The sequence below is a fragment of the Scophthalmus maximus genome, chromosome 5, assembly GCF_022379125.1.
Source record: "Scophthalmus maximus strain ysfricsl-2021 chromosome 5, ASM2237912v1, whole genome shotgun sequence".
Lineage (NCBI taxonomy): Eukaryota > Metazoa > Chordata > Actinopteri > Pleuronectiformes > Scophthalmidae > Scophthalmus > Scophthalmus maximus.
The window spans coordinates 7,112,220-7,135,000 of record NC_061519.1 but is presented as its reverse complement, the minus strand read 5'-3'; the positions used below and the strand labels follow the sequence as shown (position 1 = coordinate 7,135,000).

Below are 22,781 nucleotides of genomic sequence, written 5' to 3'. Positions count from 1 at the left end.
CTCTGATCATTTATCCGCACTTTGTTCAAATGCGCAGGTTTGCTAATCAAGCACCTTTCAACAAAACGGATGGTGACTCACGTTATCAAAATCTTCACCCTGAAGGAAACAGTCTCAAGGTCCTTTTACTGGCTGAGTTGGAGCTTTTGATCACGTCACGTGATCTTCATCAGCCGATTCGCCCCCGCTGCTGTACGGATAGTCGGGTGAGATAGGGATGTAAAGAGATCATTTAATTGCATTAATATTTCTGTCATATGAGTGACGGTGATATACAGACCAGTCTGATCAGTACTGAATACATGTATAATGTAATATATGTACTTTTGGTACTAACTGCTTTTAATATACACAAGAGCGAGGCCTTACTTTCAAAACATAAAAGTTGATGTAGTTACTGATTATCATCCTGCAGGTCAATGCTCCGTAGGCAGCGAATTTCCAAATGTCCCTGCATCTCCAAACCCAGAACACTCCACCTCCGGCTCCTCAGTTGTATCTTTATCCCTGGACAAGGTATCACTGTCTCCTTGACCTCTCCTGTGCCCACATATTATATTCACTGTAGTACTACACTGGGACTTAATGTCAGTGTGTGTGACAGTAGCAGCTGTCATTATTATTATTGTGTGATGAATATGGTTTTTGGATGTGGACTGTTGGTCAGACAACATAAACCATCTGGAAACTCTGGGAAGCCGCAAAGGGGATATGCACTATTTTCTAACATTTTAAAGACAAAGAGATTCAGATGAATCGATATTGCAACTAGCTTATTAGAAGCAGATTGAATGGTCCTCTCAGGAGGATGAGATGTGTCTGTACAGAGGAAGACTATTTTATTTTTTATTGCTGATCATGTGATGGTTTAAGGGAAATACCTGAGGGGAGAATTAATAGTCTTTACTGATTATGAATTGCATAATTATTGAAGACTTGAGGTGACTTTTTTTATTTAAATAGTGTAGTGTTTGGAAAAAGGAGACAAAATTATCTGAATTATCTGTTGACAATGTCATATTTTCTTCAAGAGGTTATGTTTCATTACCTCAGGACAGCTGAATTTGCATTGCACATCAATGATAGAGAATGAATGAGATGAACATGTCCGGCATTTTTTTTTTTTTACACAATTTTTTGTAGTGTTGCTTCTATGCACAACCACAATGGATTAGAAATTTTGATTGATGAATGACACAACACAAAGTTAAGTTAACATCTGGTCAATATCACTAAAATGTTCATTACAGATTACAGAGAATTACAGAAAAATGGGTTGTGTATAGAAGCACTGTATGCGTGTGTGTGTGTGTGTGTGTGTGTGTGTGTGTGTGTGTGTGTGTGTGTGTGTGTGTGTGTGTGTGTGTGTGTGTGTGTGTGTGTGTGTGTGTGTGTGTGTGTGTGTGTGTGTGTGTGTGTGTGTGTGTGTGTGTGTGTGTGTGTGTGTGTGTGTGTGTGTGTGTGTGTGTGTGTGTGTGTGTGTGTGTGTGTGTGTGTGTGTGAGAAAGTGTGTGAGTGAGAGAGAGAGAGAGAGAGAATGTCTTGTAGCTTGAAGTGCATTGATTGGTCGATAAGACTTGAAAAGCAGCTAAGCGCAGTCCATTGACCATTTAACACTTTTTCATTTATTTTTTTTAACCAAAAAGGGGTCGACACCAAGTAATTTGAAATATATTTTTATTTTTCAATATTTTGGAAGTCCACCTTTCCTTTAGATGACAGATTGGATCCTGGACATCGATGATTAGGGTTGGATATCCGATTTTCCAAGATTCGTGGATTCGATAAGAAACATGCATTTCGGTTCCGCTTATCGGTTCCTAACGTCATACTTCAGTTGAGCAGTGAGAATGAAATAGTCCATAAATGCCTTACTTTTCTGCCACGATCTGCTACACGGACATGACGTCACGTCATCATTGTCACGTCTGATAACATCCTGGACCGTGGTTGACCACGACAAACGCTCGAAAGGTTGGACGAAGCAAAATGCAACACCTGCAGTAAAGACATTTCGTGCAAGGGAGGAACGATGGTGCATTCACCTATAGCCTAGTGTAGGCAGAAAAATACTCAAATGCGTTACTGACATTAAATCAATTTAGCTGATGCTTTTGTCCAACGCTTACTTTGTCCAATGCTTAACCATGAAAAATTTTCTTCAGGAGAATTGTGGACTTTTCGTTGCAGACATCCACCCTCTTTGACATCGTTGCTGCTTGCATAACAACTGTCTATTAAATATATTGTTATATTCTAATATATGTTTTTTGTATTTCTCCATTATTTATTTAAATGGTTTTGATTTTTAATTGTTTTTGTTGATCATTCCTTATAAAGGAGTTATATTTATTTTTATAAATGAAGGGGGGGGGGGGGGGAAACGTCCTGTCACAGTTGACAGTTTACTGATTATAGCCCAAATGGGCCAAGAATTAAGGAAAGGCAGATTTTTGTTCTTGAAATAATTGTTCTTTCGTCTCTTTGCAAAAAAAAATTGGATTCGGAATCGATACATGTGAAAGGATACCCAACCCTATCGGTGATTCCAGTCAAAAACAGAAATCTGCTTCTTCTCAGCATCTCTCAGCTGGAGGGGTTTAGTTGGTCTACCTTCATCTTGAAACCACCCCCAAGCTTCTCTATTTGACTGAAGACAGGGGAGCTCAGTGTTCACCTTTCGCTGCTCTAAAACCTCTGTTGAGTTTTTCTCAGTGTCATGTTGGAAAAATTCCTCTCCTGTCAGGCTTGAGTTCAAGACTTTTCATTCCGGCAGGTTTTTTTAATGGGTTTTTTTCATCTGTTCCAGGCATTATCCTTAAACTGGGAATAACAGATGTGATCACTGTTGTTGCAGTGAAGTTGTACTTTGGGACCTGTATTTTCACTGTACTCTGTCTAACCCAATGTTTTTTTATCCTACACCAGACACCCTACACTTCAACTTCAAAATAATACAATTATGGGAGGATGCTAAACTTTTGAACCAATTAAAACTGAGTAAAATTGCCGATTGATTTACTAAGTTCATACTTTATACTGTATTGATTATCAAAATTGTTGCTATTGATCCTGTACAATAGCTGTATAACTGTACAATTTTGTATATATTTGTCTAAAAACTCTTCAGATTTCAGAAGCAATACTTAATCTGTTGAAGAAAACAAACTAGCAGAGTTCTACTTGTTGTACTCATTGATATCATACTGGCAATATGGCTTTAAAAAAAGGAATCTTTTTGAGTTTGTGCACAGTGGCACTGATGAGGTGATGTCAGACATCTTAACATCTGGACACACATGATTTGCTTTGGTTGGCTGTGGGTCAGGAGGTAGAGTCGGTCGTCCACTAACCTGAAGGTCGGGGGTTAGATCCCCGCTTTCCCCAGTCTGCATGCCGATGTATCAATGGGCAAGACACTTAACCCCAAATTGCCGTATACAGAATCACTGCCAATGTTTTCATTTGCATGTTTTTTTATTTGCATTTCAGAACAACATGGCAATAAATAGTAACGAAATCTAAATATGATATGTTTTTTGGGAAAAATGATCCTACCACAGTTCAATATTTCCCATGATTATGAATGAACAGTTCAGTGATTCATTGATGAAATTTCTGTGCTAATATACAGTGTATTTTTTGGCTGACTTTAAATGTCAACAACTATTTCGAGGGGTTCTTTTCTATTTTAGTTGTATGATCATATTATTTCCATTTCACTTTGTAGAATGTCCCTTTTACATGTAGCTTAAACCAAATTGACCTGCTGGTATCAGTGTGTCGTCTCGTATTCAATTAAAACTTTAATTGATGCTCCTGACAGTGTCACTTTTAATTAACGACACCGCCTCATTCACATGAACGAGGATTAATAGGACTTAGAAAAAGTCGGTGCTAAGAGAATCCCACTCAACTGCGTCTGCCGTGGTGAAAGTGCAAATGGAGATGGACTACAAAGTGCGCGTCTTGTAAGGCTACTTCGCCCCGTGCATTCTTAGCAGGTTGATTCATGCTAAACATGGACAACACGGCGAGAACAATTTATCCATTACCAAGGTTGGAATATAAATAAAAACAATAATATATGCTATGAAACTGAAATGAACAGGTTGTCACATTTGTCCACTCATATTTATTCACATGACCACCATATGGCATGAGATGGAAATACTTCATAGGCAACGGTAACTTACATGATGACTTCACGGTCATATTCATACTCTTCTTCTATTTCTACTTCGGATTTAATCGTTAAAGTTTGTGCATGGCGCCTCGCGTTAAATATTGCTGCCGCACGGAATTGTGGGGCGTCTATATCTCCTTTCCTTTCGCGTAGGAAGCTCCAGTGAACCCTATGCTGAAGGCGATAGGAAAGGAAGCATTGAAGCACCTTTCCGAAGCATTTAAAGAATTCAAACAGCTCTTATCATGGCTGCCGATGAAATACCCCTGGGTCATTTCACCCAGTTCGGAACCTTTCTTAGCAAAGCAAAGCTGTTCTCCACTCTGGTAAAAAGGACGAACTCTTGTGTTAAGCCACCATCAATAAAATATTAAAGGCAGCTTTAAAAATTCAACTTTTAAAAATATTGTTGATGCAAATACTTTGATTTACAAAGCCACTAGATATTCTTCATTCACTCATATACATTTAAAAAAGCAGAACACGCCGAGCAATTTAAAGTTTTAGCTTTTACAGAGCTAGTGATTAAACCACGACCTTCTAAGTGGAAAACATAAGTCTCATGCCTCAGTGCTCCTTTCGACCCCCAGTACAGGCAGCCATTCTCTTCGAAAACCTTTAAATATCTTCATTTGGCACATTTTTCCCAAGCAGATGAGGTAGAATCCCAACCACAGTGGAGTAAGGAGAAGCTCCACTTGCCACCTGACACAAACACCACAAGGCCTGCAGGTGCATGAAGCAACACGGAGGTGTCTGAAATGACAAGGGGCACATCAGATGGCCAAGTAGCCTCTCACTGTCTCCGGTGTCACACACCACCTGCTCGGCAGACGCACACTGTCACAGAGCAGCTGGTGAACACAGTGGAGCGTTTAGCAGCTGAAGAGCCAGATGTTTTCCTCAGGAGGTGGTGGAGACCAAGCACGGTGCTTAAAGGAGAGTGATTACCGGACGTGTAAATAGACAGCTTCTGCTTCTGGTATAGCACTCGCCGTGGCTGCGCTAGGCGCCGTCCGCGGTGTTGCATTGAGGCCTGTTTGTGACTGTTTGTTGTGTGGCAGTAACAGTAATCGAAATCAATGGAAGAACTCTGTTCTGAGGAAAACATTCAACTGTTTTAACCGTGACCGGTGCTTGCAAGACGGATGACACTGTCTTGCAAGGACAGTGCCATCCGTCACAGACCCGCGCAAAGTGTTGTCATTACAGGGAATCATGTGGAAAAGGCTTGTTGCTTTTCCACATGCTTGTTCCATCTGAAAAGATGGCCGACGTGTGGGTTCATGGGGGAGGACAGCAGTGACACGGGGCCGTAAGACTGTCGAGCCCCCCCCGACTTGTCCAAGACTGAGCTCTGTCCAGTTACATTTGCCAAAGAGTCTGACAATGCAAGTCCACATCCACAATTTTAAAGCAACGGAGACTTTTGTGCTCAAATAAGGTTTTCATACATTGCCCTGGAGGCATTCTAATGGCATAGGTTTGTGTTGAAAAAAGCACAATACTAGAATTCGGTATAGTTTGTCTTCATCTTTAGTCTTCAACAGCAGATGCAGTTTACTCAGTTGTCACGGAGATAGCCCTGTTGATGGTTTCACACGAAGGTCTTGAGATACCAGGTGACTTGGATTTGGAGAGAGACTGTCTCTGTGCAAAGATGTTCTCTGATGTCAGATCAGTCTCTGGTCATCCTCTGATTCTACTTATCCTCGACATTCTTTACTCTGTGACCTTCGACCTCTCAGAGTGGATGCTGAATGTTTTGGGTCTTGTGTTCACAGTTATCTGATGCTGTCTTTTGCTGCTGTTTGTGGGCATGGATCCTGGTGACCACAAGGCTGTGTTGTGGAAGAGTCGGAGACATTTTGCACATTTGGGCTTTGATTTGAGCAATTAAAAAACATTTCTAGTGACGAAAATGTATCTTGGTTTTAATATTTAAATAAAACCAACAGATTACTATCAGTACCCGTGTTTCAGTACCTTGACTTGAAGTCTTTCAAGCACTCTGCTGTTCTAATGGAGTTAACACACTTGCCTCCTCCTCTTCTCCTCCTTCTCCTCCTCTTCTCCTATTCACCTCCTCCTTTTCTCCCCTCTCCTCCTCCTCTTCACCTCCTTCTTCCTCTTTTCCTTCACCTTTTCTCCTCTCCTCCTCCTCCTCCTCTCTTCTTTCCCATCCTCCTCCACTCCCCCTCCTCCTCTCCCCCTCCTGTCCTCTCAGGTTGTTTTTAGAAAGCTTTCCCATGACTCTCCGCTGTTACACAACACGTCATGTTGGAGTGCTGCAGCATTTACAGCAGCAGTCTGCACATTTGACCTGCACTACTTGATTTCACTTCCTCTACCTGTGCGCGCACACACACACACACACACACACACACACACACACACACACACACACACACACACACACACACACACACACTTAAATGCTGTAAAATTTTAATCACACGTGTCTGAATGAATGTGCTTGTACATTATTCTTCACGGGTGCCCGTGGATGCAATATGTTTTATTTTTTATATGCTCTAGTCTGGTGTTACCAGTTGTCTGGTCTACAACATGCGGTCATTGGCGCAGGGAGAGGGGAGGGCTGCCTTCCGGATGGGGTGGTTACATCTTAGATGTAACAGGAGTTGTACATAAATAAAATATTGATAATTAGTTGAACATACTAGAAATTATGATGCTGACTAGCAACGTGTGTGTGTGTGTGTGTGTGTTTGAAAGGCCTACTTGCCTACCCCTTGCAGTATTCAGTTTACCTCAGCAGTACAAGGACAGTGAAACAGTTCAGGTGGTGGAGAGAGCAGGAGAGCTTTAAAACAAACAATACAGTACAAAATGTATAATGGGGTGGAGCTTTTGCGGATAATGTGGTTCTGTTGGCAGCATCAGACCGTGACCTCCAGTGCACACTAGGGCAATTTGCAGCCGAATGGGAATTGGCTGGGATGAGGATCAGCACCTCCAAGTCTAAGGTCAGGGTTCTCTACCTGAAAACGGTGGATTGTTCTCCACTGGTTGGGGGTGAGTGGGAGATGGACATGCAGATTAAGGTGACACCAGCAAAAATGTGGCCGGTGTACCGGATCTTTGTGGTGAAGAGGGAGCTTTAGATTTCCGGGTTAATCTATACGCAACCCTCACCTATGATCATGATCTCTGGGCAGTGACCGAAAGAACTACCCCCGTTGCACTGGGTGACATGTTCCTTCATCATCACCAACATTGTCATGGGCCTAGATTAATGCTGCGTACACAGCAAACGTGAAGTGAATTTTCTGCGTCTACTGGCACTTTTTTCATTGACCTTGTATATAATCTCATGCGCGGAAAATTTGCTTCGCCCCATAAAACCTGAACCCAAGTCTAATCTGAATCTTTAAAACCCAGTTCTGATTATCCTGAGCAGTGCTGCCAAACTGAGACTAGAACTCAACCCAAGACCGTTTATATTTTCTTGATTTCATCCTTTATTTCATAAAAGCCAGAGGTCTTAGTAGAAACAAAAAAAACTGTATATTAGTAACTACCCTAGATCCACATGAAACGTAGTACTGGCATTACTGATGCTGATGGCCCCAGTACGAACGCTGAATACTGTACGACACTGAAAGACCTGACTAATTTTCAGTAGACGTGAGCGTAGCAGTCAGAACTGGGACACATTTACTTACTGTGTGAATATAGCCTGAGTGGCAGGTTAACAAGTTTTAGATGGTAGACACATGCACACACACACACACACACACACACACACCCATACACACACACACACACACACACACACACACACACACACACACACACACACACACACATACACGTTGTGTGAGAGTGTCAGGTCCATCTGTCCATGAACGGGCTCCAGCTCTAATGCCCTCAGCCCAGATTTAATTTCCAAACTCTTTATTGACAACAGAGCTTCATTTCACGGCCCATTAGCATGCTGCTAAATGACTGCCATGTGTTGGTGATATTTCACAGATAGAGGGAGAAGGAGAGCGGAAATAACTGAGGGAGACGGATGAGAGAGAGGCGCATAAAAATGTAGGCCACAGAAAAGTAAAAATGGATTCACTTCATTAAATGAGCTCTTGCCTCAGGTCTGGAGAGGTACACTTGGAGTTGGATTGCCAGGAGCTGCGGTGTGTGTCTGCTGCTTAGGCAATGTCCCTGTTGCAATCCAGCCTTTTCTGATGAAAACTGCACGATGAAACAGTGGTTTAGAATATATGGCAAAGTCTATGTTCTCCACGAACAAGGTTGATGTTTTCCTACCATTGAATGGTGCTTGGCCTACTTTTAAAGTTTAGTGATCGTGAAACAAATTCAAGCTATGCTGCATCTGCATGTCAGGATTTGAGATGCTGGTAAGCGTTGAACAGGTCTGATGAATATTCCAATTCAATCTGAAATCTGCTCACAGTTTTCTCCAGGTTTTATCTTAAAATAGATTAGGCATAGGTTACATTTGGTTCAAAGACTTTCCCTCCTGTGGTTTAACTTCTCACAGGGTGTGTCAGTACATTGTGACATCATTTTTTTGGGGTGTGGTTACAGGTGCCACAGAGCACACTTCCCCCGGTTCAACCTTGGCAGGTCGTGGTCTATCAGAAATGTTTGGCTGACATGCTCCAAAGACATGACTATAAACTGAGGCTACTAGTTTTCAGGAGGTGTAATATGAAACGTTTCCACATTAAAGGGTCTAAAAACAACTACACTTTGTGTGTTGTTGAACACTTACTAAATTATACCAAATGGTAAATGGACTATATTTATTTATTGACCACTCAAAGCCCTCTACAGGACAAGTACCTTTCACTCATTCATACAGCACTGCTATTTATTGTGTGCATTCCCCATTTAATTATTTAAAGTTTGTATATATTTATTTATAGTGCAGCATAGCAGATGAAATATGTTGATTTGAACCATTGATACACTGATATTTTGTATTTGATTATTTGTGAAGTCTTTTCAGAGCCTCACCACTTTGATCAACCTAAGCTTTTCGATTTCACTTATATTTATAAATATCATTATTTTCACTAACATCACTGTCAAAGACCAAACTGTATTTAATATTTTAAAATTTTAAGAGATGATGAGCCACATGTAGTTTGGCTAAAAGACAAGCTGATGAGCATGTCACATGTATGTTTAATGTATGTGGATTGAACTACAGCAATTACAATCTGGGTTGATTATGGATTAAAAAGAAATTACATATTTTATGACATGATATGCATTCACGTTTTGTAAGTTAAATTCAAGATTTTAATGGTGATAAATAATTGGTGTGCTGGATGTGTTTACAGTTGATTTGATATCACAACATCATCAAACTTTCAAATGCAAATTAATTGAAGGCTGCATGGTGAGTCTATTATGACAATAAAAATTACACATTAAAAATAATTCTGCAGAACGACGTATTTTCATGAAATACATTCATGCTCCACATATTTGATTTTTTTTTTAATCAATGGAATTTGAAGAACTCTAAATTTATTAAAATAATAATGCATGAACATTTAGATGAATGAGATAGCAAGAAAATTTAAATGAAGGAATGTGGTGCGAACAGATGATGGTGAACTTCAGTCATCAGTGCCAAAGTACGAGACACTGCTGACATGACATAAGTTGTAGTTGAAAAAATAATCGCCAACGGTGTGACATCAGTGAATCCAGTCATTACATGCTTAACAAGTAAATAAAAAACGATTGACATCAAAACCATAAGCAAACAAGGGACAAATAATGAATGCGAAGCAAAACCAAATGTAAATATGTTTATGTTTAGGGAAGACTCGTCTTTGTGTAATTTAGACACCAGGCTAAATTTGCTTCAATGCTGAGCAGCCCCTCACTATCTAGTTATAATATTTTAGATCTATGCTTACGGATATTTCAAGCAGTGTATGAATGTGACAGAAAAGTGCGGTGGCAGTGCTGTGTGAATGGGTGAATGTGACTTTAGAGGAGCTTTGAGTGGTCAATTAGACTAGAAAAGCGCTATATAAATACAGTCCATTTACCATTTATTGTGTTTGTCTAGCAGATGAGTTAAAATGTACTCATTATCCAGTTATCCAGTCACTTTTTTTATTCTCACTATATATTTTAATGGATGAAGAATTTTAGATCAGAGAGAAACGAGCTGAGCAAATTTTAGTGACAGCTCGGTTGGAAACACTGATTTGTAATGCAAAGCTGCTTTATTCAGTGTTTTTAAGGATTGAATCAGCAGTTTTGTTTTAGAGAGGAGGGGCCCCTTTGAGAATAATTCAGATCCTGAAACATGAACAGTGAAGGAAAATATAAGGTGTAACATAATGTGCTGGCCTTCTCTTTTTGCTTGCGTGTGGGTCTGTAGGCTGTAGCTGCTGCTGTGTTCACATTAATACGTGTGTCGCATCAACATATACAATATGTATGGAATAAAGTATTTGATGTGAACTGCTGATTTAATGTACTCATGCATCTTGTAGCTTATGATGATTATATGTTATATGATTAACAATGGCAGCCTGTTGTGTGTGTGTGTGTGTGTGTCATGTAGTACAGTATTGATAAAGAAAAGTGATTAGTTTGAATGTCTGTCCACCTTCCTCCCTCTTGATGTACTGATACATGAAATGTTTCATCCTGTGTGGTTGATGTTAAAGCGTGGTGTTTTCCCATCATTTGCCCCCAGGTATCTTCACACCATCTATCTGGGAGTTCGGAGTCGTGGGAGTGCTGAGACGGATCGCTGGCGTTACTACTGGAGGATGGTCTACGAGTTTGCAGACGTGAGCATGCTGCATCTACTGGCCACCTTCCTGGAGAGTGCTCCACAACTGGTGCTGCAGCTGTGCATCATCATACAGACACACAAGCTCCAGGCTGTGCAAGGTAACACACACACACACACACACACACACACACACAATCATCACACAATCAAGTATCACAGAATCAGTGAAAAAACGTAAAGGACCAGTGTGTAGGATTTAGTGGCATCCGGTAGTGAAGTTGCGGATTGCAACATACTGAATTCTCCATCTCCTTCCAAGTGTGTAGAAGTATCATAGATACATGAAAGGACCCCTTTCAAGCCAGTATTTGGTTTGTCCATTCTGGGCTTTTGAAGAAACATGATTGTACAACGTGGCAGGCTCCATGGAAGAGCTAGCACTCCACCTGGGCGCATGTCACTCAGGAGCTTGGGGGGGGGGGGGTCATCCACTAACTAGAAGGCCGATGGTTCAATCCCTGGGTGCCTTGGGCAAGACACATAACCCTAAATTGCCCCTGACAGCTGTGTATGGATGACGTGTGACAGAAAAAGCGCTGTGAAGAGATGTGTTGTGAATGGGTGAATGTGACTTGTACGTTAAAGGGGGCTCTGGGTGGTCGATAAGACTAGAAAACGTTTTATGAAATTTCAGTCCATATGTCAATATAAAAACTCATTCTAAAGTAAAGAAAACACAATACTTTCTTGATGAATGAGGTGAATTTATACATCTGGTCCCAAGTGTAAACAGCCTGTAAACAGAGATCATTATCCAGATGTCAAAGGTACATATTGCACACTTATACTAGGTGGGGGAGGTGGGCCTTCCAGTGTTTTTGTATGCAAGCATGATAATAAACTCTTACTCTGTCACAAGTCACTGAAATGGGGATCTGAAATGGGTAGAAAAACCAAACCTCTCTGCATTTTTGCAACCTATCAGGCCCCTATTGTGTTGTGGTGGCTTTCGGGCCAGTGGAAGACTTCACAATCCAGGACTCAAGAGCTCACTGAGGTGAATAGCTACCTTGAAGCCGATTAAACTCACATTCTGTTTCCCAGTGTCTGTTCAACAATGTTCTGGGCTGACAGGTTCCCCCTGCTTCGGGCGTTTGTGCTCAACTAGTACATATCCTGTACCAGTCTGTTAACTGGACGCAAACAGATTTTCCTCTTCCCATATGACTGTGGCAGGGAAATAAGCACATAGTGTATCTAAAATGTTCCCAAATGTCTGTGTGACTGTCTGTTGCAGGTATAACAGCAGCAGCCTCCCTCGTCTCTCTGGCTTGGGCCCTGGCCTCCTATCAGAAGGCCCTGCGAGAGTCTCGGGATGACAAGAAGCCAATCAGCTACCTGGCCGTCATCATCCAGTTCTGCTGGCACTTCTTCACCATCGCAGCCAGGGTCATCACCTTCGCCCTGTTTGCCTCAGTGTTTCAACTCTACTTTGGCATCTTCATCGTCCTGCACTGGTGCATCATGACCTTCTGGATTGTCCACTGTGAGACAGACTTCTGCATCAGCAAGTGGGAGGAGATAGTGTTTGACATGGTGGTGGGCATAGTCTATATCTTCTCCTGGTTTAACGTCAAAGAGGGAAGGACAAGGTGAGCATTCAGTGTGATGTAGTTCTGAAGAAAAATCTGTTTTAGGAGCTTGATTTTAAAAAAAAAGAAAGAATTATTAAGTTTAATTAAAGGTCTTTACTATTTTATTATTATTATTTCAAAGACTGCTGGTTAAAAGGAAATTCATGAAATTCAAATGTGTGGGACAGATTCTGTTTCACTCAAACTTGATTCAATTTATTTTTATCATGTCTTTGTGAAGGTGTCGGCTTTTCATCTATTACCTGGTGATCTTGGTGGAGAATGCTGCTCTTAGCGCGCTGTGGTATCTCTACCGGTCGCCTCACACCACTGACGCCTTTGCAGTGCCTGCACTCTGCGTCATCTTCAGCAGTTTCCTCACTGGAGTGGTTTTCATGCTCATGTACTATGCCTTTTTCCATCCCAATGGGCCACGCTTTGGACGCTCACCGAGCGGCCAAGGCCTCGACCTGGACCCCACTGCGCAGTTCTCCACACTACCATCGGAAGGTGCCACCAACTCATTGCGCTCCAACAGAGGCGCCACCACAACTCTGGAGCGGGACATGGGGAAGTACTCTGAGCGGGATGGCTGCATGCCAGTGTTTCAGGTCCGGCCCACAGTGCCATCCACCCCATCGTCTCGTGCTCCACGCCTCGAAGAGACCGTCATCAAGATCGACCTTTGTAGGAATCACTATCCAGCCTGGGAGCGTCATGTCCTTGACCGCAGTATACGAAAGGCAATCCTGGCCATAGACTGCTCCCTGACTCCTCCACGGCTGCAGTACAAAGATGATGCTTTGGTACAGGAGAGGTTGGAATATGAGACCACTTTATAGCTGCATCCTGCTATCAGAACCCATACAGGGATGCAACCTCAGATATCACATAAACAGCAGCAGGAACTGTGGCAATAAAAAAAATTGTTACTACCAATAATGTCACTTTTCATCTCTGATTCCCCCATTTTTCCCCATCCTTTGGAGCATTTGACTCGTCTGGTAATGATTGGAGAAGCGATTTGGCACTAGATCTGTTGATGCCGCTGGATGTACTTGGGTTCTTTTTCGGGTTGCTGCTGTTTTTTTACTTCGACTCATCAGGGAAATCCTGTGTGGCACAAACTAACAAGTGCTTTGGCACAAGAGGCCAATGCACTGTTTGGGTGAGTTTGGAAAAGTTAGGGATAAAATAAATATGTATAATATGTTAGTGTCCATCCAGATGAGTTTGAAGTCAACAGATATTCCTCTTCACCCCAAATTACACCTGGATTACAGAGAAACGTCTCTAATGCAATGAGGAAAGGAAATATTCCTGTATTCATCACAAGTAGAAAACTGTCAAATCTGTCTTAACATGTTGGTGTCTTTCTGTTTGGAAGTTCTGATTGTGTGCCCCCATTGCAGCTACATCTGCATAGGTACTTCCATCAATATCAACAATCGCTACTCCTGTCTTCGTGCCAAAAAGATTCCTTGGAAAAATCCTAAAAATCCTTTTAGTTTCTGAGGATGTGGAACACCTCAGAGATGGCTGGGTAATCCAAAACGTCCCCCTCTGGCCTTGACATTTCATTCCTCTTGGATAGATCTGGTCTGCATTTGAAGCAGGTCAGACAGAAAATGAACTAAATGAAGACTGGTCGCAGTAGCATCTATACTCAGTCATTGTGTCCTATATGTATGAAAACCACCAGAACTGGTTGGACAGAAGGACACGGAGTGACAAAGAAGAGGTGAAAGCTTAACAGACATAAACTCACGGTTTTCCTCCCGTACGGATAAAAGTCAAACTCCCACAATGCCAAGAAAATGAAATCTTCCTGGCAGCTCAATTCAGCTATTTGAAGTGGAGCCACATGGACCTGGCTACATAATGAAACTGATATTTGTTCATCTGTGGAGGGCAGAGCAGAAGAAACTAGCAAGGCGCCAGGCCACAATGAAAAGGAGATTACAAGAGGGGATTAAGTGGAAATGAGTCGAGGATGAAGGAGAAGAGAGAGAACACAGACAAGCAGCCATCTCAGCCAAACTAAATCAACTACCAGGATGTGCAGTACTCTGATAAAACATGCAGCATTTTTTTACTATAGAGATGATAGAGGGTCAATTGGATTCTGTGTTTGTGTGTGTGTGTGTGTGTCTGCGAGTGTGTGTGTCTCTGCGTGTGTGTTTGTGTCTGCGTGTGTTCAAAGAGTGGTTGGAGGCCTGAATCAGCTGTGCTCTCATCGATCAGTGACGGTGCACCTTGACACATGGACTCGAAGTCTGCTTGTTCTTTGATAAACACATCTGGGTGAGATGTTTCTGTATTTGTCCCGTTGACTCAGCTTTTACCAATGTCACACAAAGCCACACAACACAAGATAGCATGGTGCTGGTCCACTCACTTGAATGACAAATGCTAGTAAAGTGGTTTTTGGTAAAGTGCCACCATGAAAGCCTGATTCAGGACTGTCATGCCCATAGACTGTATATAAAGATGGATGACGATAAAAGCCCCCTAAAGTGAAGCCAAATCATCTGGATCACGCCCTGGTGGCTGCAGTATAGGTCCTAAACACCGCCTCATCCATATTAGTAGATGGGACATGGACCAAACTCAAAAGTCAAAATACCCATTCAATAATTTCTTCTGAAAGATGGGACGTTCTTATCCAAATGGTGTATGTTCAAGTGTTAATGTTAGAGGGGCAGTAGGTGATTCTAAAACAATACAAGTCTTGAGACTCAATTGGTCAAGCATGTGTATCGGCGTGACCTAGATACCGTGGATCCACACCAAGATCCCTACTGCGCAGACTCTGGCTCCAAGTGACGTCAAAGGCGCAAGATAGCGGCTACCATGCCCGAGATATTTTAGCTTCATCTTTGTACAACGGAAGGAAGCAGGGGTGGGCCGTGGTCAACACCTTCAACACCATCTGTCCAACTTGTCCTGATCAGTTGTCACACTCAAATCATCTTAATCATTGGCTAAACATCTATATCTAAGAAAACTGAGCGTCATCCAGAGTTCATTTTTTCATGATTCTTCTTCGAAATGCTTACAAAGTTTATGAACACTTTAGTGACTGAAACGTCCCAACGTGGTGTGGATGTCCTGATCACAGCAAGACATGTGAAGCTTGAGGATGACACGCAGACTTAAAGGTCTGAACCCCTGATAGTGTCAGGGCATGAGGTGTTTGAGGCCTCACCGCTAAGATTTATCCTGTTGAGACATTCAGCAAATCTCATTACGATCTAGAAATTCGTTTTCGAGATACAGTTTCATGGTAAAGAATGTCAGGTGTTGAGATACTGTGCACAATCACTGAGACTACCAGTCAAATTGTCACGGTGCCCCTTCAGCACACTGTGCATCTGTGAAGGGCAAACCATCAAACATCCCAGCGGATCTGAATCAGAATGCAAAGAGACTGCGGCCAAAATGGAGAACTGCACCATCTACACCGCACCGCATTCCCTACATTCCCAAACTGAACTGCTCGATTTCAGGGAATGCTGGGAAGCCAGGGGCAATGGCATCATCACACAGATGAGCTGTCAGTTGAAACCTACCATTTACTGTATGACTGTATCATCGATGCAGTGCCATTCAGATGGTAATGGTGTGTCTTTTACAATTTAAAATGTCTGCACAAATGAAAGTACCAGGTTGTCTTTTGTGTGTTATGTCACAAGCGCAATGTTCTTTTTTGGGGGGGGGGGGGGGTTGAAGGATGTAAAGAGGAGAGAAAAGCACAAAACAAGTCAGTGGGATAATCATGGCACGAGACAGCAAAACTCTTCATCCTGATTAATCCCAACCAGCCTTAGATTCGCTGTTTTTTGCCAGACAGTCTTTAAAGGACCATACCAGTGCTTTTGTATGCTGAAGGCTGGAGATATACTCTCTTTTCCCTGCCTAGTCCCCTCCGTTTTGTGCGTCGCTTGTGCACGTCTGCAGGAATAAACGCTACGTGTCGGCAAGATGCAACATGCACATGAACAGTAGGGGTAGATGCTCGCCATTGTCACGATGAGGTTGATTTAGGAGGCCTCACATAATCTACGATGACGCCACAATCTCATTCCTATATGGTCTGATTTCTGTGGTGTGCCCTTAAGTGGAAGACTCCAGTAACATGCATACTACAAGCGTAGTACACAGCAAGTATGTCATCAATTACATTTACAATGCAGCAGTTGTCTATGAAAACGCATGACTAAAAAGCGAGTATATCTCCGGCCTTAGCAGATTTACTATGTAACACTTTTACATTGTTTTTTACACCCCTTCTTGTATTTGTATTCTCATTTTTTGTTGCTTTTTCTACAGTTTTCCTGCAACTGCAACTCGAGAGAACACATCATCTATATGTATTATTGTCAAACCGACATTATTCTTGTTGGGAGATGCAGAGGAGATTTGTCAAATTCATCCTCTGTACTGTAGCAAAATTAATTCAAACCAATGGGGTCTGTAGGTATAATGCAGGTGCTCTCAAAAAATTTGAAAATTCGTGGAAATGTAATTATTTCATGATATTATACAAAAAGTGAAACTTTCATATACTCTAGTTTCATTACACGTGGAGTAAACTATTTCAAGACATTTCTATTGTTTCAATTTCGATGATCTAAAATCCAGTATCTCCAAATATTGGAATATCATGATATTCTAATGTTTTTAGATACACCTGTAGATCAAGAAATCTAACAAGGGGCAGTCTGCATCAGGAAATGGTCACCAAACTCAAATGTATACACAATGTGTTGTCAGAGCTAAAAAAGTACGAACACAGTGGTATGGTTCTTTAAGGTTTTCAAGTCCAACTGTCTCATTCTTTCAGTTTCAGTGTGAGGTTCATGAAACATGCAGTTTGTATATTGAATCATTAGTCAAATAACTTCAAAACATATTTACAGTTAGGATTAGTTATTTACCTTGTTGCCACCACCGCTGTGTGTGTGTGAGTGTGTGCTCAGAAGTGCGTATTGGGTTTTAATGCATTAGTGGAGAACAATTTGGTCAACTGCTGCTTTAGCTGAATTAACAACAGCTCCTATTTTTGCCTTCTACTTCATTTCTTTGCTTTTTGTTTACTAAAGGGTGAACTCAATCTTTTTTTTTCGCACATCCAAATGAACTGTTGCAGGTTGGGTTGCGTTGTGCGTAATGGTTTTTTTTGTTTCGTTGTAGCAGAAAAAAAGCACAGGTTTCAGGATGGCACAAAACTGTTAGACAGAGAATGGCACACACACTGTGCAAGGCTGCAGGAGCTCATATTCAACTCTGCTGATGGACATGAAGGGGAACGGATCAGCCTCTGCTTGCTTTCTGTCTGTTCAAGAACTATTTGTACCCAGTCCAAACTCAAACAATCTACACATTCTCATTTTGACGTAATGAAATGTTTTATGACTTTTGACATGGTTTACTGTACATGCTGAACCCAAAGGACAGTAGAGATATCACTGGACCTTAAGTGGAAGAACTACAGCTAACAGCAGACCTATCCTCTCCATTATTGCCCTAGTTCACCAGCGGAGGTTGACACTGTGCATTATCTGCTAACAGTGGACCCGTTGATAAATCACTTCACATCTGGCAGACATTTCATGAAATAGATGGACGCTCACTGAAAGCACTACCGGTATTTGAACCAATCAGATTTCACTCTCTCGATCTAGTTGTTTACCTGACAGGTGCTATGAAGCAGCAGTAACCGTGCAGAGTTATCATGAACCTTGAGAAGGTGTGAAAATGAAAGAGCAGACGTCTTCTCTGTAGCCTAGTCTGTGTAGATGCAGCCTTATATCATTTGAAGGGGTCACCAGAGCCTTTTTGTTTAAGTTCATTTACATGTCTCCCAAATCCGGTGTAGCCTTTGTTTACTCATTACCATCTTGTGAACATATACACAGATATATATGATGTGCTGATATGTACTGAACATAAAGCTACCTCAGTTTGTTGTAATGGACAGAATACCCTCCTCCGTTTCATCAGCAATATATGCTTTTCTATAACACGGCTCCGTGGTTCTGTAAGGAACACAATGAGCCTGAATTCCCCAAAATGAAATTGAAAAATTCCATTAACAGATGATTCTCACCGTATCCCAGAGCGCAGCACTGACATGGTGAGAATTGAACTTGAATGAGAAATTGACCGCTCATCTTCAGTTTTGCCAGATTCCAAATTGCAACTGCAGTTTTTATTGGAAATTGGATTATGTACTGGCTGGATCATGTACAGATGATCATGAAAAAAATTGAATCATCTCTTTGATTTCATTTTGCCAGTCATTTCTAAATCTCTAAATAAAAGACTAAACATCTTCATTTTAATTCAATCTACATCCTGCACATGCATGGCAGCGCTCCATGCACAGTTGTACACGACAGTCTATTGAAAAGAACCACTGCAGCCGGAGGGGTGTGGTCTGTCTTCACTTTCTTTATTCCATGCTGTCGATTTGCTTTTTAAAAAAGATGAGCTGCTGTCGTCCATTACTGTTCCACAGAGCTTCAGGTTTTTCTAATGTCTGACTGATAATGGGTGACGCTCTCACTGCATGTAGTGTATGGTAAACAGGACTCTCAAGACTCCATCCCTTACGCTGGTCATAACTCTTGTAAGCTGCTTTCTATGTTTTGTTGGCCTTAAAGAGATATAGTTCTATTTTTTACCTTTAGTTCAACCTCATCATCCCGAACATTTTTTCTAGGATGTACTGAAAGCACAGCTAGCCCAGAGAGAGAGAGAGAATGAGAAAGCGAGAGAGAGATTTCTTCCTACACTTTTCAATAGCATCACGTGTCAACAGCTGTTACTGTGCTTATACTAGACTGAGCTGTTTCTGTACAGAAATTCCGTTATGGTAGGGATTTACATTTTCAGCAAAATTGCAAAACACCAGGTACATACCTCAAACATGAGGGATATGGTGATATATTGATTATATAATAATTGGCCCTGTGTGGTGTCGTTATCCAAAATTCAAAATAGTGCTTGGAAGACGTGTGCCACATCCAATCCCATCTCTTAAGAACAGCCAACAGGCTTTGTTTGGGGTTTTTTTCGGGAAGATCACAAAACCATCTCACGAATAACTTTAGTCATGATTATATGCGTGATTGTGATGGGCTCTGAATAATGCTCTTCGCTGTCCTTGAAGTAGGGAGGGGCGGAATCGTGGCCACAGGACAACAGCTCAGAGAGAATGAGTGTGGTTGGCGTGGAGGGGCAGGACAGGGGGTGTGCAGCAGCCACAGTTCAGCCGAGATCACTCAGCCTCGGTAAAAGCACAGTAACCAGCAGGGGAATAATGGTAAGATCCCAATCACACTTGTATAATCATTCTGTACAGTTGTCTGTTTAGAGAGGTGGTCGAACAAGGAGTACCACAGATAGTGAACTGATCAACATAAAAAGCGTATCTGTAAATAAATGTATGCAAAGTGTACATGTTAAAAAAAAGGAACATTCCTCTCTTTTTTGAGTTCTGACTGTGAAGGGTGTCTTTAGAGGTTTGATGCCACCACGATGGCTGTAACTATGATGATAAAAATTTGATAAATGTGGTGTATGTGGTGTATTTAAAAAAAAAAAAAGATACAAATGTTTAAGACAAAAAAACTGTCTTTTTCAGTAAGTTGCTTTGTGTGATGAGTTCAGTGGAGAAAAAGTACATTTTATTGTAAAAATAAATCAAGAGTGATGAAAATGATCAAAATAACATTTTTGTACATATGGGATTTTTGTAAATTTTTATTTGAATCTAATGCAACACAAACTACCAAAATTAATTTAATAAAGTACACTGTGGTCATTTTTCTGGGCTCAAGTTTGTTCATTTGTTCTTTTATTTATTCATATTGTGGTGTAAGAGTGCTGTGGGGTTTTCTTCATGATCACATTAATGTTATGATTAGCGTAATTATCGTTGTTGTTCTACTACTAATCTTTAATTCATTATTTACCTGAAACATACTGTTGAAAAGATCAGGGTCTGTAAGAATATTTTGTTGAATGACCTGATTTTGTTCTTATTAATAATAATAGTATGTTGGGACCAGGGACCTCCATCATGACATGACGTTAGTGGATAATCCAGGTATCCTTGGGTTTTCCAGTACCACAGAGCTAACCCACTTGAGGTAGATCATGTAAGAGAAGGATTGAGATGTAAATGATAAAGATGTAAATAACTTTATGTACACTTATGTTTGTACATTTTGAATGTGTGATATCTACCAAGTGTAACTTACAATTTTGAGAAAAAAAAAATTTGATATTATATACACTGCTCAAAGTTAAGAGAACATTTAAATCACACATCAGATCTGTTGATGCATTCAACCATGAAGATATTACCCAAATGAAAGAATCATGAGAGTACATTAACATTTATCACAGGCAGAAACAGATTCAAGTGCTCCCTTTTAGATTTAAAAAATAATAATAATTATTAGTTTATTTGGTAAAGATTCAAGAACGAATGTTGAGTCTGAACCGGTGCGTTATCAGTCTATAAAGGAAACATTGAGGGGTTTCTGCTGTCCTGATGTCAATGGGTAGCTCATTCTACCATTGGGGAACCACGACAGAAAACAGACTTAGTTGTGTGGTGGTTGCCCACACCCCGCAGTGAGGGAATAGAAAGCTGTTTGTCAGCAGCAGAGCGTAGTGGACGGGCTGGGGTGTAAGGTTTGACAATGTTCTGGAGGAAGGGCCTGAGCCATTTGCAGCATGGTATGCAAGTACCAGTGCCTTGAATCGGATTCGAGCCACCACCGGGAGCCAGTGCAGGGTGCGGAGGAGTGATGTAGTGTTGGAGAACTTGGTTAAGTTGAAAATCTTTACTGATCTTACTGAACAAAAGGACGTAACAACGGTCGATGGAAACCAATATCCTCCAATCACTGGGGGCTGGATTCAAAATGACACAGAAAATCAAAGGAAAGAAATTGAATCACAGGCTGATACGTTTTCAATTTTGTCACAGCAGCCAACAATGTGACTCAGTAATGTGTAGGGCCCTCACATGCCTGAATGCATTCCCGACAACGTCTAGGCATGATCCTGATGAGTCGGCGGATGGTGTCCTGGGTGTTCTCCTCCCAGACACGGATCAGGGCATCTGGGAGGTCCTGGACAGTCTGTGGCGGTACTTGGCGGCATCAGATGCACGATACATAACGTCCCATAGGTGCTCAATTGGATTTAGGTCAGGGGGATGAGAGGGCCAGTCAATGGCATCAATGCCCTCATCATCCAGGAGCAGCCTACACACTGTGGCTACTCAAAGCTGGGCTCTGTCCTGCACCAGGACGAACCCAGGGCCCACTGCACCAGTGAAAGGTCTGACGATCGCTCTGAGGTACCGAAGAGCAGTCAGGGTACCTTTGGCTATGACATGGAGGTCTGTGCGACCCTCCAAGGATATGTATCCCCAGACCATCACTAGCCCACTGTCGAACCAGTGATGCTGGATGATGTTACAGGCAGCTTAACGTTCACCGAGGCGTCTCCAGAGTGACCAGTGTGAGCCTGCTCTCATCCGTGAAGAGAACGGGGCACCAATGGCGGACCTGCCAATTCTGGTGTTCTCTCGCGAGCGCAATCGAGCTGCACTGTAATGGGCTGTGAGCACAGGCTCCACTAGAGGATGTCAGGCCCTCATGCCACCCTCATGAAGTTTGGTCAGAAACATGCACGCCAGTAGCCTGCTGGTGGTCATCTTGTAGGACTCTGGCAGTGCTCCTCCTGTTCCGCTTCGCGCAAAGGAGCAGATACTGGTCCTGCTGCTGAGTTGATGCCCTTCTCTGGCCCTGTCCAGCTCTCTCCGTGTAAGGTCCCCTGGAATCTCCTCCATGCTCTTGAGACTGTGCTGGGAGACATGGCAAACTCGCGATCGCACGTATGGATGTGCAGTCCTGAAGGAGCTGGACTACCTGTGAAACCTGATAGGACTGCAGGTACTGCCTCATGCTACCAGTAGTGAGAAAGGACACTTAGCGGAACGCAAAACTAGTGAAGAATCAGTCAGGAAGGAGAAGGAGAGAGAAACCATTCCCTTCTTGGGGCTTGTCTTGCTTTTGCCTCTCCATTGCACCAAAGCAGGTGACATTGATTCACAATCACTTGTGCTTCCTAAATGGACAGACTGATATCCCTGAAGTTTAAGTGACTAGGTGTTATA

At 42.0% G+C, this 22,781-nt stretch overlaps 1 protein-coding gene across 1 annotated transcript in view; it reads left to right on the top strand.

The window, feature by feature from the left end:
* Positions 1–20,412, top strand: part of xkr4 (XK related 4) — a 22,895-nt gene extending 2,483 nt beyond the window's left edge. The window contains exons 2-4 of the mRNA XM_047332201.1: positions 10,902–11,101; positions 12,241–12,595; positions 12,819–20,412. Coding sequence (XP_047188157.1) covers positions 10,902–11,101; positions 12,241–12,595; positions 12,819–13,419 — 1,156 coding nt within the window. The 3' untranslated portion in view covers positions 13,420–20,412. The remainder of the gene's footprint in view (positions 1–10,901; positions 11,102–12,240; positions 12,596–12,818) is intronic.
* The last annotated feature ends 2,369 nt before the right edge of the window (positions 20,413–22,781 follow it).